At 41.6% G+C, this 17737-nt stretch overlaps 1 protein-coding gene across 2 annotated transcripts in view; it reads left to right on the top strand.

Moving 5' to 3' along the window:
* The window catches only part of pam (peptidylglycine alpha-amidating monooxygenase), a 40179-nt gene that overhangs the window by 5533 nt on the left and 16909 nt on the right, over positions 1 to 17737 (top strand). For both annotated transcript variants that reach the window (XM_058060259.1, XM_058060251.1), the window contains exons 5-15: positions 665 to 722; positions 2275 to 2362; positions 3121 to 3212; positions 4549 to 4632; positions 4725 to 4773; positions 6200 to 6267; positions 6820 to 6900; positions 9544 to 9620; positions 10835 to 10938; positions 17040 to 17242; positions 17666 to 17725. In XM_058060259.1, coding sequence (XP_057916242.1) covers positions 665 to 722; positions 2275 to 2362; positions 3121 to 3212; positions 4549 to 4632; positions 4725 to 4773; positions 6200 to 6267; positions 6820 to 6900; positions 9544 to 9620; positions 10835 to 10938; positions 17040 to 17242; positions 17666 to 17725 — 964 coding nt within the window. The remainder of the gene's footprint in view (positions 1 to 664; positions 723 to 2274; positions 2363 to 3120; positions 3213 to 4548; positions 4633 to 4724; positions 4774 to 6199; positions 6268 to 6819; positions 6901 to 9543; positions 9621 to 10834; positions 10939 to 17039; positions 17243 to 17665; positions 17726 to 17737) is intronic.

The following is a 17737-nucleotide window of genomic DNA, read 5'->3' as shown; positions in this document are numbered from 1 at the left end:
GGTCTCAAAAGAGTTCAACACGTTACACATTACACGTTACCAATGCTAAAATAGTAAAGCTACTTACCAGTCAGAGACGTCTCGAAGTAACCTCTTTTCTTGAGAAATTTTGGACTGTTCAGTCTCTACTCCGATTGAATTCGGGATCCAACACATATGACTGTATGTTAAAAGCAGACATTTTAAAAAGATGAATCGCTGTTCATCATCAACTCTTATACCGTTATATATCAACTCCTATAAAGATGGGTTCGGCAGCTATCCAGAAGTCCTTGTGAGCATTTGGGAGTGTGACCAACCACAGCAGAGTGGATGTGCTTGGAGGCAGGCCGTGGGTGCAATCAATTAAAACAGACCAGTTTCACAGGAAGCACAAAATCCAAATAAATAAAAGGTGGAATAGGTGCAGTTTCTGGAAGATCTAGAAAACTGTTCTGGTTATCATGTGTAGCTGCTCTAAGGAGTTCACAACTCAATACAAAGGGTAAAAAATAATAGGTCCCCTTTAATCTAAACTGAACAGAGGATCAAATACTTATTTCCCCTACTGTATGTAAGAAGAATGAATTGCTGTCAAATGGAGCAATAACAGCTAAAACTGCACATCAATATGATAATGATTGCTGAATATTCTATACAATAATTGTATTCTCTATGATTTCAGTCGGACACTTACCTGTGCATGGCTTTTCCTGTGCCAACTGGTCAGACTGCATATGTAGGTGAGTATCGTTTTGCGTTATGCCTTTCTTTCCCCTTTTATATGAATGATATAATAATAAAAGTATTTTAAAGTAGTCAAATGTTCTTGCTCCAATTTATGTTTGTAACCATTGTTTTTTGTAACAAGTATTTTACATAGTATTTTATCTTTAGAAGATATACCACAATAAAAATTGCTGGTCAGCCATGAGGGATCTACTCACTTAGAGTAGTAACTGTACTGTATATACTCGAGATGTCTGATAATATGAGCCACTGATTATTAGTCTCGATATCAGCCTAAAAATCTGATATAGGTATCAATTAACATCAAATTTGCAGAGCTAGCATCAAAATACAGTTAGTATTATGTCACCCAAACGTTCTATGGGAAACAAATATTACGTCAGTGGTTCCCAAACTTCTTAGGGTCATACATTTGACCTGAAGCCATGTACTGCCTACTCCTACACACATAAACCTTATTATGTTAATTAACTTGAAATATTGAAGATAATTCATTGGTTCATTCATTTTATAGTAATTCCGTCTGAAAAATGTGTATTTTGCATGGTGACATTAGGATAAAGTTTGACATGAGCACTAAAATAAGTCATATTTGAGTTATCTACTCAGAATCAAAACAACGGTACTCATTTAAAGTACTCAATATCGGACATCTCTAGGATATACTGTAAGCACAGTATGTACAACATCACTATTCTATATAGTTAAAAGCAAAGTTTTTTTTTTTTTTACCAGAATGTTTTATCTTGCTGGATAGTCTACCTTTTATACTTACTGCTGATTCCATGTCATTTTAACTTGTAGTTATGTTCAACCATAATTAACTCTTTTCAAACCTTTCCTGTTTGATGAGGCTGCTGTGTAAATCTTAATATGTTTGCATTAGGACACAAAGCAATCAGTTCACTCTTCTAGTGAGCAATGTTCTTTTTGCATGTAGAAACAGGGATTTAACAAAATGCTTTGTCTTTTTTAAAGGGAACCTACTATGCTCTTCCACTTTTCTGACCTATAAATTAGTTATAATTAGTTATAGTTATAATGTTGTATTGTCTTGTTAAACGATGCCAAAGTTTCAGATTATGATAGTGAGCCCTGAAAGAAGTTTGGGATGGCTCAAAACGCTCGGTTTCAGAGGGCGTGGTAATGCCCCTCACAGAGGGGCAGACTTCCTTATAATTCCGGTAGTAGTACATGTACATGTATGGTTCATAGTTGTAGTCATAGAAGCACTTTGGGCGCGTGACCACTCACAGCGGAGTGGGCATGCAGAACGTTTTGGCAGGAAGCACAAATCAAAGGAAATACAGCTGGAATAGGTACAGATTCTGCAAAATCTAAAAAGTTTTCTGTTATTGTGTGTAGCTGCTCTATAGGAGACCACAACTTGATATGAAGGGTGGAAAAATGAGCACATTAAGTCCCCTTTAAGAGAAAATCATGTTAATAAAGTACTAATCAATAGCCACAGGCCATAGAAAGTATTGACTAATGCCTTTCATCAAATATTCACATTATCTAACACCTAATGCCTTTCTTTCTCAGTGGACTTCATGCCTCAGGCTAGCATGAACACAGTCCATCACATGCTGCTGTTTGGCTGTAAGACCCCTGTCAGCACCACCAGCTACTGGTAATCATGTTTTTATTCTGTGCTTATTATATTTTTATTATATATTATTTTATTCACGTTTTTTATATACCAAAGACTAAATCATGCTGTTTTGTGCTTGAAAAATGACCTATATTCTTTTTTGCACACTGAAGCAAATTCTATGTATGTTTTACCTAAATTAAGCATTTTTAAGCATGCATATCCATTTTCTATGTCACTTATCCTTACTAGGGTGGCAGGTATGCTGGAGCCTATCCCAGCTGTATTTGGGCGAGAGGCAGGGTACACCCTGGACTTGTCGGCAGCCAATCACAAGGCACATATCGACAAACAACCATTCACACTCACATTCATACCTATCGACAATTTGGAGTGGCCAATGAACCTAACATTCTTGTTTTTGGAATGTGGGAGGAAACCGGAGTACCTGGAGAAAACCCACACACGGAAAGAACATGCAAACTCCACACAGAGATAACCACGATGCACCCCACCTCTCATAGCAAAAACAGATCCAATAAAAGATTACAGGCATTACACGCATACACATCATGCCGAGCTGTTGGGCCAGAGGGCAGGTTTTCAAAACTCTGATTAAAAAAAAGATAAAGATTAAAGAGCCCCACATGTATCTGTGGCGATCCAGATGTATTAGTGGTGAGATGACCCTGATTTTGATACAGTGTCACTTGGATATTTTGGACTATTTCTCTAGCTCACCGTGTGAGGTTGAACTGGTTGAACTGACTGACTGACTGTTATATTTTTCACCCAAGGGACTGTGGCAGTGCACATGGCACTTGTAAGGATGACGCCTCCATTTTGTATGCCTGGGCTCGCAACGCACCGCACACCAAACTGCCGAAAGGTATGTTTTGAAAGGCACGCAACAGTGTCAGCATTATGGCACATGACTTATTGTTTAAGCCTGCTACACACACACTCACAAAGGTAATTGGGCAGAATTTGAACCTCTTTCCAACCAAAGTCAGCAAAATGTGAAGTCAAAAAGCAGCCACAATATGGTATATAGCACCAACTGCACTGCCATTGTTACTAAATGTGCGAGCTTTACCGCAACCAAAGAGGCAATAATTTAACTGTACAGAACCAGAAACAACACCACTTTGACTAATAGGACAGTGAAAAGTGACAGGTATAACTCTAAGAAAGCATGGTGGGGGTGGGAAACGCCGTCTCCTATAATGCCAGAATGCAAATTCCTCCAGGTATTATGTGCAGACTCCTGGAAAGTGGATATAAAATCCTGTAGCTTTTAGATGCAAATTGAAAGAATAGCGAGGCGATAGTGAAATAGAATGGAAAAAATATATGGCAACGTATTTAGGTCGGCTAATTTAATTTCTACTATGTTACACTCTTCTGTACTCTTTGTGTACACCGGACCCTCCTCAACAAGTGTGACAAAGAGACTGTGTGACTGACAAAAGGGCTTGCCGTTGTTCTATGGAACAAACGTGCCAAGGTACTGAAACCAACGCAGAGAATGAATACTCTTTCTGCCTGCTTGGAGGCGAGACACAAGGATAACATACACATATGCACATGGCAATATATACAAGTATACGTATATACAAGTTAAAATTCACTAAATGAATGCAGACCCACCAATAATCATGGAGAAGATTATTAGGTTGCTTGCTGTGTGACGTATGTGGTAAAAGGAATTGTGCAGTGTTAAAGAAAAGATGAAATCTAATTTTGGGAATTTATTTACACCAAGTTACCCTCAGTAATCACACTACTGCCAAATCATGATACGATAGTCTTATGGGGGCGGGAGGTTATTAAAATTAAATTTGCCCTGGACCTTTTATCAAGGTGTGTGCACAATGCACATGTACAATGGTGCGTTCAAGGACAGTCAAACAAATTTGGATGGGACGCAGCTCAAGACATACAAAAACTATGGGATTGGTATCTGTAATATTTTTAATAAGATAATGGGTCATATTTACAAAATGTATATGCATTTACATAAACGTTTATATACCAGTAGTTAGTTACAATTTTATTTTTGCACCTCATTTTGCTGTAGCAACACACTGAATAGTCTTGCTTTGCCTTAACATTTTGTTTAAAATGTTTTGCTTAAAAACGGAAGTACTTAATACAGTATCCAAGTTAATGGAATGTTGTTTTCATCTTTAAACTGTATTTCTTTCTGTGTGTTGTCTGACCAGATGTTGGTTTCAAAGTTGGACGAAAATCAGGAGTAACTTACTTTGTGCTGCAGATCCATTATGGAGATGTTGGTGCTTTCCAAGGTAAGGTACTCATTGCATGAAGCATGTCCGATCCCCCACAGTCATTTTGGTATTTTCTGTCAGTTAAAAGGTTTTGTTTTTTTATTCTGCAGATCATCACAGGGATTGCTCAGGACTCACCTTAAGAATGACATCCAAGCCGTGCGTATTTATTTTTCAGACAAAATATGAATGACTCCATAGATGTTTGCTATGATTGAATGATGGTTGATGAGTTACATTGTATTACTTACAGGGCACTATGATTTCATAGAGTTGGAATCTAATGTTAGATGCGTAATTTGATGAAAATTTACATAATGTGAATGAAAGGAATACTTCTCTGGAGTAATATTTCCACAACGGACCACTCAATTGTAGCGGAATCTCCTCACAGACACTAACCTGCCCCCTTCACAAACTAAATACGTCGAAATGGGTGAAAATTGGTGGAAAAAACCCTCCAAACCCATTTCTTACGGAGCGTAACCACAAGCTAACAGGCTTAGCTTAGTTTAGCAGAGCATGCAAGTGCTATATGTGTGCAACTCAGGCTGTATGAGTGTGTATACACTGTGTTTTTTACTACTAGTTAATGTAAGCGAGCATTTCAGGATGCCTGCTGTTGTTGTGCAATTTCTGAGTGAAATAAGAACAACGTGGGGAGCATGTTTTTTCTTGCACCAAGCCTGTTTTAACCATCAACTTATTCTCAAGACTATCAGAAGGCACACACTAGCCCAGGGGTGGGCAAACTTTTTGACTCGCGGGCCGCATTGATTTAACAAAACGGGGGGGGCAGACTATATATTTTACACGTAACAGTCCACCTGGTATTATTGTATCTGTAAAAGTGTCACACAATCTGCTATTATTATTTATTATTTTATATTTATATTGAAATATTTTATATTTAAATATTTTATATTTAAATATTTTTAATTTTATTATTATTATTATTATTATTATTATTATTATTATTATTATTATTATTATTATTATTATTATTATTATTATTATTATTATTATTATTATTATTATTATTGTGTCCCTTTTTTCAGGAGCACTTTGTAAACAACAGACCACATCAAATAACAAAATTGATAAAACCATCAAAAGGTTGGCTCAAGCCATGATGCCAGTTCGTATGTTGAGTTTAAATGAAATACTTTGGAAAGAACGGACGGGCCGTATTCAAACACTTGGCGGGCCGGATGTGGCCCCCGGGCCGTAGTTTGCCCACCCCTGCACTAGCCAGTCTGCACAGTGTGACATGAAAAAGTTGTCTAGTCAGTGTGGTAAGCTATCCATAACCGTGAATACATCAAATCTAAGTCTAGCCAAGCTTTTCCCACTCAGCTTTAATCTAACCGCAGATGGCCGTAAGAGAGCAACGTGAATAAGCTGTCATCTGTAGCTTGTCCAGGCTATTTTTCTTTACTGGAAGAGGAGACAAAATATCTCTTTTGATGCTAAAGTCTAGTGTATGTGCATTTAAGGTAGTAAAATGATTCAATGAATACTGTATTTTATCAGCGCTTTTTTGTCTTGTTGCTCCTAATTGATGTTTTTTTTTCTTTTCTTTCAGGCAGCCGTTTATTGCTGGTATATATCTTCTCATGTCCATGGACACTGTCATCCTTCCAGGAAAAAGAGGTAGATTCAGTATCCATTACTAGAATAGGACATGAAAGATAACTATGAACGGGCTAATGATTCAGCTACATCTTACTGAATAATACTAATTGTTGCAAAAAGGCTGGCAATATTATAAGACATCCCGAAATACTGGCATTTATCTCTGGCTGATATTGTTACTGGTGATAGTGATATTTTCTACTTATACAGTCATGGAAAAAATGATTAGACCACTCCACCTTTGGTTTTTTTTTTTTTTAGTTTGTTTATTTTAATGCCTGGCACAACTGAAGGCGACTTTATTTGGACAAATATAATGACAACAAAAATAGCTCAACAAGTTTAGGTTTTTGGCAGTACAAAAATTGTTGTTATCGTCATATCTATACAAACAAATGTACCTTTAGTTGTACCAGGCTTTATAATGGTTCAATAAGCAGAAGAAACAACGGCGGTCTCATCATATTTTCCATGACTGTAATCTCCAGAATGAGACTGTTTAATAGTAGAAAAGCCATTGCATTTACAGGACAAGCTATACAGAATAAGTTTTTGTTTCTTTCTTTTCAGTTACAAATGCAGACGTTGCCTGTGATTATGCTTCGTATCCCATCTACCCGTTTGCCTTTAGGACCCACACACATCGCCTGGGTGAGTCATGACGAGCATTTATGATCATGTAGTGTACATGAAGAGTAAGGGGAAACTGTTACTTTGCTCCTGGGTTTTCTCTACAGTTGTGAAATACAATTTTCTTTTAAAAATACAACATACTTTTTATCTTCCAAACCTACTTTACACATTCATTGTAATGTTGAATTCATTAAGAAATGGCTTAATGGCATGGTAGGCTAATGGACAGTTTAAAGCCCCTTACCATGTTACCCACGTTGCTCCAGATGTTAAGTTGTTATGATGGTTAATAATTGTCCGCATATGGACCTGCATTCAATTTATGCACTGGCTATAAGTCAACTTATGTACTTGACAAAGAAATAAAGCTGGAGAATAGAAAGTAAGTGTCACTACAAGATCAGGAACGGAAACAGTTTTGCACATACTTCAGACCTACGTCCTCTTTTTAGCAAATTGATTGTGCAACATCACATGCTGTGGTAGTTATTCACATTCATTCATTTTCTACCGCTTATTCTCACGAGGGTCGCAGGGGTGCTGGAGCCTATCCCGGCTGTCTTCAGGCGAGAGGCGGGGTACACCCTGGACTGGTCGCCAGCCAATCACGGGGCACATATAGACAACCATTCACACTCGCATTCATACCTAACAACAATTTGGAGTCACCAATTAACTTAGCATGTTTTTGGAATGTGGGAGGAAGTCCCTTGAGAAAACCCACACATGCACAGGGAGAACATGCAAACTCCACACAGAGATGGCCGAGGGTGTGGCCTGCGTGCAAATGCTTTTATTTGTATTTTTTCCAGTGGTGAAAAAAATAATGGTGAAAAATTTAAATAATTTATGGAACCAAGAAACAGTGCTTATAATTTATGCACTTGATTGGAGAAATTACAATATAATCAATATTTGTCAATCTTAATGATTTAGATTACACATGTGTAGTACAAATCGACTTGCCTAACACATGACTGCCGAAAAAGAGGCCCACTAGATGTACATTGTTCTAGTATGTTCTACACATTCATAGAATCGATGGCGTTTTTGAATGTGTAGTGTGAGTACAGATAAGAGCAGGACCGGACATGTTAAGCTATGTATTGTTAGCATGTGTACTGTATATATACACACAGTAATCCCATGTTTATCATGGTTAATTGGTTCCAGACACGACCATGATAACGATTCCTAAATTAGATCATATTTTAAATTAAAGGGGGCCTCAGAGTTGAGTTGTGAGATGATCCAAACCTGCAATAAAAACCTGTCAAGTCTCACAGTAATATCACCGACACCAGTGTAGAATTCTAGATATCAAACATCTGGAGTGTGTCCCCTAACTGCTCAATATATGCATTTTTAGGCCTATCCGAGTAAATAATGCATAGTGAATGAGACACGGAAACACAGGTGCTTTGCAGTGAAATCATATTGTAAACGGGGGAACAAAATGACAAACAAAAGCCAATTTTCACAAAAGAGGATCACAGCAATCTTGGTCAAGTAGCTGGTAACAGTTTGAGGAGTCTCTGGGGTAATGGTGGCTTTAGGAACGCCACTCTAGAGGAATGGTCCTCGATCCTTGAGTCCACAGAGTCAAAAGGAAAGACAGTCCTACCCATTCGCTGCCAGTTCAGAAGGCTTCCTTTGCTTGGTGTAGGACCAAAGCTGTTGAAAAAAAAAACCTGACCTGTACAGGCCAGAAACAAACAGGTATTAACATGTCAGTCAAACATTACAAAATGTACCGGTAAATACTCCAGACACTTATACTTCCAATTCAAGATGGCCATACGTCATAATCTCAGTAACAGTTCACTTATGGCATTCGTCCCACTTTACTGAGACATATACACATACTGCGGCGGCAGACGTGGCCGGTGAAAGGGAAAGGCTTACCGCAAAGTTGTTTTCTTTAGGTATTGATTTCAAAAAGAGGGTTGTGAGGATGCCGCTTGTTGACCAGCCACAGCAGGAGCCGCTGATTGCCTGCACCTGCTGGCCCTTTAGTGCTTCCTTGCAGCACAGACAGCGAATCAGGAGGGGATCTCACGTCAGCTGACCAAGTCATGTGACTTATTAGGCTCCTTATGAGGGTCGTGGCATGACATGGGTTACATATTGTACTGTTTATTTTTGAAAATGCTTGATTTATGCAGATTTATTGACTAATAATAGACAGTATTCAACCACATGATTTATAATAAATCAATAGTTGTGAAAAACCATAACAGAGTGTAGGTGTGAATATCGAGGAGCAAAATGGAGAGGTTTTGAACCTCTTATCCCTGAATTTTCATGCTACTCTGAGTACGTGGAGATGACACATCTACTTTACCAATGAGCCAACCGGCAATGGGCCGATGAACACAACATGCGCATTCATGCATCCATGCATGCATGCACATTGGTGTAGCCAACTTTATTGAAATCACCCACAGTTACTTTCACAAACTTGCATAATAGAAAGCTTTGGAAATTAAGTTAAACAAAAGTCAAACTAAGGACGTGACCATTAATGTATGCAATTGCTCCTCAATACACAGAGCAGATGATGAATTGTAAAGAGAATTGACGGGACAAATACCATCCATAAACAGAGACTATTTACTACCATGAAATTGATTGAACTTAACGGTACTATTTCTTCTGTAGGAAAAGTGGTTAGTGGCTACAGGATCCGAAATGGAGAGTGGAGCCTCATTGGGAGACAGTCTCCACAACTACCACAGGTAACCACACCTTTCTTTTATGATGGCAGACGGAGGCACAGTGTAGAGTCCCACAGGGTCTGACGCAGTATAACTTTTCTCACTATTCTCACCCGAACACACCAACAGTGCAGTTCCAACACCATATACTGTATGTATCTCGGCTTGCCCTGGGCTCGCCGTCTAATCAGGCGTGGCTCACTATTTTCATATTGATCTTTCTGTTCATCACAAAAAATGGTAATTTTGTGCAACAATACACTGTAGCAAATGGTGATCATTGGTGACCATGATTAATTAATTTGAAAACTGTGATTAATCTGATAAAAAAATTGAATAATTTGACAGCCCTTCAAAAAATATGTTCACTGGTGAACATTCTGCTATCCCACTTAAAATACAGGTTTGGGGGGGGCAGGAATTGACAATTGGGTTCGCAATGCAGTTTTGCCTTGCCACACAGCCTCGAATTTCGCAGCTTAACGCCTAGTAGTTTTTCAAAAATGTATTAATTAATAAATCATGCTGTTTCGTGGTTAGCATAGCATAAAAATGGCTAAATGAACTAAAATGCAAATATAAGGCACATAGATGGTGCATTCAAAGGAATTGTGATGATATGTACTATTACACACTGGTCACAAAGTGTCAGTAATATTACTGGTAATGTTCGGTGAGACACACAAGCACCAGACTTCATCACTGGAACAACAGGCTTTTATTGCATGTTTGAATGATAACAGGAACAATAATCCCTAACACGGGCTAAAACTGAACTCTGGACCCCTGATGTCACTTCTGTCCGTCCCCAGACCACATTACAGCAACACATGAGAATGTGTCTTATTTATGAAGTCTCATTTATGGCTGAAATTGCTTATTTCCTCTTATGATGTATACTATATTGGATAATACCAGTGTAAAGGTGATGGGGTGTTATGTCATTATGTCATGAGGGTTCAAATACCAGACCAGGGGTCAAAAACCATAGTTAGAAGGTCGTAAACAACTACAGAAACAGCTACAAAAACCAAAAACATATAAAACATACTGTATGTGATAAGGAGACAGTGTACTCCATGTAAATTATAAGAAGGTATAAAGTTACATGCCTGATAAATTTGTTTACATTGCATAGGAAAAAACCCTACATAATTCTTTTCCACAATTTGGGAATAAGTTCCGTTAGAAGACATGTCCACAATCAGTTTTAACCATACTACTTCCTTCCTTAGGCTTTCTATCCGACAAACCATGATGTGGATGTGAAGTACGGTGACATGCTCGCAGCCAGATGTATGTTCACTGGCGAAGGCAGAACCGAGGAAACATACATTGGGTAGGTTTTGCTGTACATTCCAATCCATTTGCCATATGATGTGCAAACATACGTACTCTTCTGCACTGTGTGTATGCTACCAGCTCCGCCTCCACTCACCGTGACTGTATGACAACAGAGCTCACTTTGTTCAAGCCTTTGCTTCATGGAGCAAAAGCGCCAAGGTGCTGAAGCCATTGCAGAGAGTCAACTCTCTTCCTGCCCGTTTGAAGGCGAGAGAGGAAAACAGACACACATGCACATGGCAATCAAAATTGTCCAGTTCATCTTCATAGTATATTGTCCCAGGCCTTTCTCTGAATGAGAAGTGTTCTCACGTGTGACTCCCATAGTGGACAGACATTTTTTTAAACTCCTCGCTTTTCTCGTGGGCTCTGCCGTGTGGTGCATGTGTCTCTGTCCCTCCCTGACACTTTTTGCTCACGTGCCTTGGGGGTGTGGTTGTGCTCTGCCTCATGCGGGTCCCGGTTCTCCTGTGGTTTCTGTGGTGTCGCTCCCTGGGCTGCCATGGTGATGGATGTGTCGCCGGGGTGCGGTCTCTGCTGTTCTGGCGGTTGTGGGAGCTGAGGGCATGTGTGGGCCCCGGTCCTCCCTACTGCATTGCACCACCTCACATACATGTAGGACCTCGGGGGGGGGGGGTGATCTGCAATTGGATGTGCCGGGGGTGAGGGGTTTCCTTGCGGATGCCCTTTTGCCCTCGGCATCCCTCTGGCTTGGTCACCTTCAATTTTAACCGCACTTTAGACACTCAGTTCTGGGGCGGGATCTGGGCAGGATCCTCCATTTTTAATTACTCCATATGATACATACACACACATACACCATACATACGTCAGCCATTTGGTGCAGGCCTATTTTTAATTGCACAATATACACAATACCATTCCACTACACACACCGCCGTGGCGGGCTGGATCGGTGCGCCTCGGGGTCGGGCCTGCTGAGGGGGGGTGATGCGTTTGGGTGTCTGCTACCACTGGCCTTTGTACTCTGCTGCATCGCTTTCCTTGTCTTTGCCTGTCCCCGGTCTGTCTTCGGGCTCGTTGGGGATGGTTCTCTGGTACGTGGGTGGTGCCCTGCTGGTTCTGGGGGCAAAGGGGGGGTATGATGCTATCCCTTGGCGGCCTATGTCTCCTTCGGCTCGGGGCCTGGTTGTGGTTCTGGGACCCCTGGGTCCCTCGCCCTGTAACGCCCTGGACGCCCCACCCGGGGAAGTCCACGGTGTCTGCTTGCGTGTGTGCGTGTTGAGAGGATGGGGTGTGCGCATGTGTCTGAGCTATTTTTATGTATTTATTGTTTTAAATACTTATTAATTATTAGCTTTATTATGGTTATATGTATGTATATGTGTGTATATATATATATATGTATATATATATATATATATGTATGTGTGTGTGTGTATGTATATATATATGTATATATATGTATATATATGTGTGTGTGTGATAGATAGATATATCAGTGGTCGGGCTTGGGGTTACTTGGGGCGGGCCGGATTCCGCTTCTTGGGGGTGTGCGGGCGCCTCCGGTTGGCGGGGGCGCCCTTGTGCCCGCTGGTGTGTGGCCCTAGATGCCCTTCTGGCCTAGTGGGGTATGGTCTCCCACCGGTCTCGGGGGTGTGGCTCTCCTCCCGCCTGCTGGCGCCCTGTTGCTGGTCGGGATTGCTCGTCCATGGCCCCTTGCTGATCTCTCGGGGGGATGCTTCGGGGGCGGAGTCTTGGGGAGTCGGCCCTGGCCTTGCTCTCACCCACGGGGCCGGTGGATCTGTGGCTGTGAAAGCTTGACCTGGCTGCACAGGGTGGAGTTTACTGGGTGGTAGAAGGCAGTCCCTCTCCTTTTCTCAGTGACAATTTCACATTCCCACACGCATTCACACATATGAGCACACTTACGCACACATATATGAATATGCACACTAACAGAAGTACACACCTCCATATGCGCACTCACAGAAAATGGGTGCTTCTCTGCTGTCTTATCCTTGATGTCTTTATGCTATTGGTATGCTATTATCACAGTAATAATGATGTCAAGCAGTGAGATTTTAATTACTGCAACTGTATGGCTGTAATTGTGTTTACTATCACGGTTCATGTCTTCATTGTTACTATTGCCACTGGTAAGTTGGACTGTTTCATTTCAGTGATATCATCTTCATTGTGACCCTTAGCCTTCATTGACATTTTCCAAATTCATCCAAATTCGCATAACAAAAACATCAAATAACGGCAAATAAAATTTCATAGTACAGGAAAGTACAGGAAAGCTTTCACCTTTCCTGACAGAGCAAATCTGTTTAGCATGTAAGGGCATTTAGAACAACAATACTATCTGCCCCAATGGCTGGACGTGACACAAAAAATAAATAAAATAAAATAAAAACTTCTCACATGGATTTTTTTTAACATGGGAGTGAGGGATATGTGCTTTTGGAAAATATCACTGTTAGTGTGGACAGACAGTAACTTAAGAGGGTGCCAACCAAGAAAAATTCCATGCAACGAAATTGACACAGTAACCTGAATGGAAATTTGCAGCTGCTCACATGCACAAGTCATGCTTTCATTTGTTGTGTTAGTATGGCGGCAAACATTCAATATGAACACATACAAATTCAGTATCTTTGTGCAATATTTGGCAGTTTAATGCGAATAACAGTGCATGCCGCTGTAATCGTTTGATTACAATTTGTGCAGAAAGACCTGAAATAATTGAAAACAAGGTGATCAAATATAATGAATGTAGCAGATAAAAATAATGCTTCTAACATTCTTACGCAAAAGTCTGCGCAAATACATTGTGTTTTCATCGTTTTGCTGAACTGTTTTTCTATGGGGGTGTAGCATATGAGACTTAATTTGTTGTAAACAATGTGCTCGCTAACCTGTTAAAGCCCTCTAAAAATAAACCTCTAACATTGTAAATGATGGGCAAATTCCAAAAAAGTGCAGTTCCCCTTGATCAGGGGTCGGCAACCTTTACTATCAAAAGAGCCATTTTACTCCCTCGCTCACTGAAGAAAAATAGAACGGAGCCTCGAAACATAATTTAACAGCAGAATATAGGGGCTGCATAGCGGTCGAGTGGGTAGCACGCAGACCTCACAGTGAGGAGACCCGAGTTCAATCCCACCCTCGGCCATCTCTGTGTGGAGTTTGCATGTTCTCCACGTGCAAGAAATGTGTAGCAACATGCTCACATCCAGAGCAAATTGCGAGTCTCCCAAGATTTTGATTGACTGCCAGATTTGGAGGGGATTTTGGGGTATCAAAGTAGTTCAGAGTTGATCAAGTACTCTTGCTAGTATATGGCCTCACAGAAAGTCAGATTTATTTCAAAAGTCATTACAAAGATGCATATTTTCCTCATTCGGGTATTAAAACAAATATTTGAGCATTGCAAAGGGAGCCACAACAAAGAGGCTGAAGAGCCACATGTGGCTCTGGAGCCGTAGGTTGCTGACCCCTGCCCTTGATGATTAACAGAATCTTTTTGGAATTGCAGAATTGGCCAATAAAAACTGAATCTCCTGTTAAGGGGACCTTTTTCAAATTTTCTGACCTATAAATGTAGTTGAATTGTTGTAGTCTCGTGTTAAATGATGACAAAATTTCAGATGAGGTGTTTGGATTTGGAAGTGAGCCCTGAAAAAAGTTTTGACTCTGAATGCTCAGATTAAGTTTTGTCTCACACTGGCTCACTGTGACATCACATGCCCGGGTACAAACTGTACAAGCTGAGTAGGACCAATCACAGTGGAGTGGACATGCCCGGAGGTGGGCCGTGGTTGGAATAAATTAAAACAGACCATTTTGGAAAACCAAGGAGATACAGATTCTGGAAGATCTAGAAAGCTTTTTGTGCGGGTTATTGTGTGTAGCTACTCTATAGGAGTCCACTACTCAATACAAAGCGCCCTCTGGAGGAGGGGCTTGCAGGGGAGCGCCTGGTGGTCGGGCCTTTACCCCTGGGGCCCGGCCGGGCCCAGCTTGAAGTCACATGTGATCTCCCTCTTGTAGACCCACCACCTGCAGGGGCAAGCATAAGGGTCCACTACATTTCTGCTACGTTTTGGTTGGTGGTTGAGGGCGCCTCTTGGGCGAACTGATTTTCGGCCAAATCTGATTCTTGGGACATGGAATGTCACGTCTCTGGTGGGGAAAGAGCCCGAACTTGTGCGAGAGGTTGAGACATTCTGACTAGACATAGTCGGTTACCCACAGTTTGGGTTCTGGTCCAAACTCCTTGAGAGGGGCTGGACCTTGTTCTACTCTGGAGTTGCTGCAGGGGAGAGGAGGCGAGCTGGTGTGGGCTAATCAATAGCACCCTGGCTTGGTGCCTCTGTGTTGGAGTCATCCCCGGTGAACAGGAGGGTCATTCTCCCTTCAACTCCTTCGAGTTGGGGAAAGGGTTCTGACTGTCGTTTGTGCGTACGCGCCAAACAGCAGTTCAGCATAATTGGAGTCTACGAGGGGGGTGATGGAGAGCACCCCAGCTGGTGACTCCATCGTTCTACTGGAAGACTTCAATGCCCATGTGGGCAATGACAGTGTGACCTTGAGGGGCGTGATTGGGAGGAACGGCCTCTTCGATCTAGACCCATGCAGTGTGATGTTATTGGACTTCTGTGCGAACCACAGTTTGTCCATAACTAACACCATGTTCGAACATAGGGATGTCCATAAGTGTGTTTGTCACCAGGACACCCCAGGGGCAGGTCTATGATCGACTTTGTAGTCGTATCATCAGACCTGTGTCCGCATGTTCAGGACACACAGGTAAAGAGAGGGGATGAGCTGTCAACTGATCACAGCCTGGTGATGAGCTGGATTAGATGGCGGGCGAAAGACCTGGGCGACCCAAACGTGTAGTGAGTGTGTGCTGGGAACATCTGGCGGCGTTCAAGTATTTGACTCTCACCTCCGGCAGAGCTTAGCCTGCATCCCGGAGGAGTACCAGGATATTGAGTCCAAATAGGCCATATTCCGTGTCTCCATTGCTGAGGCAGCCGGTCTGAGCTGTGGCCACGAGGTGGTCGATGCCAGTTGTGGCGGCAGGCCCCGAACCCGATGGTGGACACCAGAGGTCAGGACTGCCGTCCAGCTGAATAAGGAGTCCAATCAAGCAAGGATGGCTTGTGGGACTCTTGAAGCAGCTGACAGGTACCGTCAGGCCAAGCGGCATGCAGCTTTGGGCACGGTCAAGGCAAAAACTCAGGTGTTGGAGGAATTTGTTGAGGCCATGGAGCACGACTTTCAGTCAGCCTCGAAGATGTTCTGGCAAACCGTCCGATGCTGCAGAAAGGGGAAGCAGTGTCCACACTGTTTACAGTGGGGACGGCGGCCTGCTGACAGTGGAAGGAAAAAAAGAGGAAGCAGAGTCAGACGACACATACGCAGACAGTTCCGTCACTGTGGCTGAGGTATCTGGGGTGGTCAAAATGCTCCTCAGTGGCAAAGCTCCAGGGGTTGAATTCCTCAAGGCTCTGGATGCTGAGGGACGGACTTGGCTGACACGTCTCTTCAACATTGAGTGAAGATGACTAAATTTGTGCCTTAATTTTGAGGTAGCAAAGGCAGATTTTGAGCACAGAAAGCAGTGAGGCGTACAGCCGTGTTCAGCGGTCAAATTTATGCACAGTTCTTGATTTAAAAAATCACTGAAGATGTAGTATGTTCATTCCACCTGAGAAAAAAGAATGGTCATTTTTGATTTGACATTCACACCCATGATGATTGTGTGTAAACCTCTGACCACAACTCCAAGGTGCACAACAAAAGCCATGTACAGTGTTACTGAGCTCAGTTTAATATAAAGTACATTTTCATACAATATACAGTATGTAGTATGGAGTTGCTTTTCCATCAGCTGTGAGGCCCTGAGCCTGAAAATCCCTTGTACAATTGGTCATTGTTTGACCTGTGAAAGTAGTGTTACAAGTGTTACTAATTAAAATTATTATTTATAGTATAATACAGTGTATCTCTTCATCACTAAGCATGAATGACAGCATATTTGTATGAGTACATTTGGGCCGCATACTCACTGCCACATCATTGACTTTTACATCAATTTGTTGTGTGTTTTTACTGCAGTGGCACCTCTGATGATGAAATGTGCAACTTCTATATCATGTACTACATGGACAGCAAACATGCCGTTCCTTATATGAGCTGCATGGAGCCTGGCCCTGCCAAACTGTTTCATCACATTCCATCTGACGCCAATATTCCCATTGCTGTCAGTCCAGATCGCATCAACTCCATGATGCACATGGGAGGACACTCAAGTACAACAGGTACATTTTATTTGTAGATTGGGGTTCATTAGGAAGGTTACATTTGTAAACGTACTGTACTGGCAATAGGCCATTCCAGAAAAATGCCTTATCTTTTGCGCCTTGTAGACACATAATTGTGGTGTGTTCAAGGATAAAAACATAAACATGTAGGAATTGTGGGCTTTCTAATAGTGCCGCATGCATGCTGTACATTTTACCTACAGTATATTATCTCACATTTAAAAATTATTACCCACTTATGGTGAATGTCATATCATTTACAGGGCTTAAAGTATTCAGGCATCGTGCAGGTTCTCCGGCATTTCAATATGACCACCAAAAAAAATAAATAATAGTAATCTGCCAGACCCAGACAAACTCATTGTAGCCATGTGGTAGGGCTCTGAATGCACAATTGTAGACCTTTCCACTCTCCCTCAGGTCACAAGGACAGCACACCAATGCCGGATTTAACCAGTGAAGTGCAGCTTCTCAATCAGGGTAAGTCTGAAC

The sequence above is a fragment of the Doryrhamphus excisus genome, chromosome 2 (assembly GCF_030265055.1).
Source record: "Doryrhamphus excisus isolate RoL2022-K1 chromosome 2, RoL_Dexc_1.0, whole genome shotgun sequence".
In the NCBI taxonomy this organism is placed as follows: domain Eukaryota; kingdom Metazoa; phylum Chordata; class Actinopteri; order Syngnathiformes; family Syngnathidae; genus Doryrhamphus; species Doryrhamphus excisus.
Note: the sequence above shows the minus strand (reverse complement) of the source record. Positions and strands in the feature narration are given on the sequence as shown.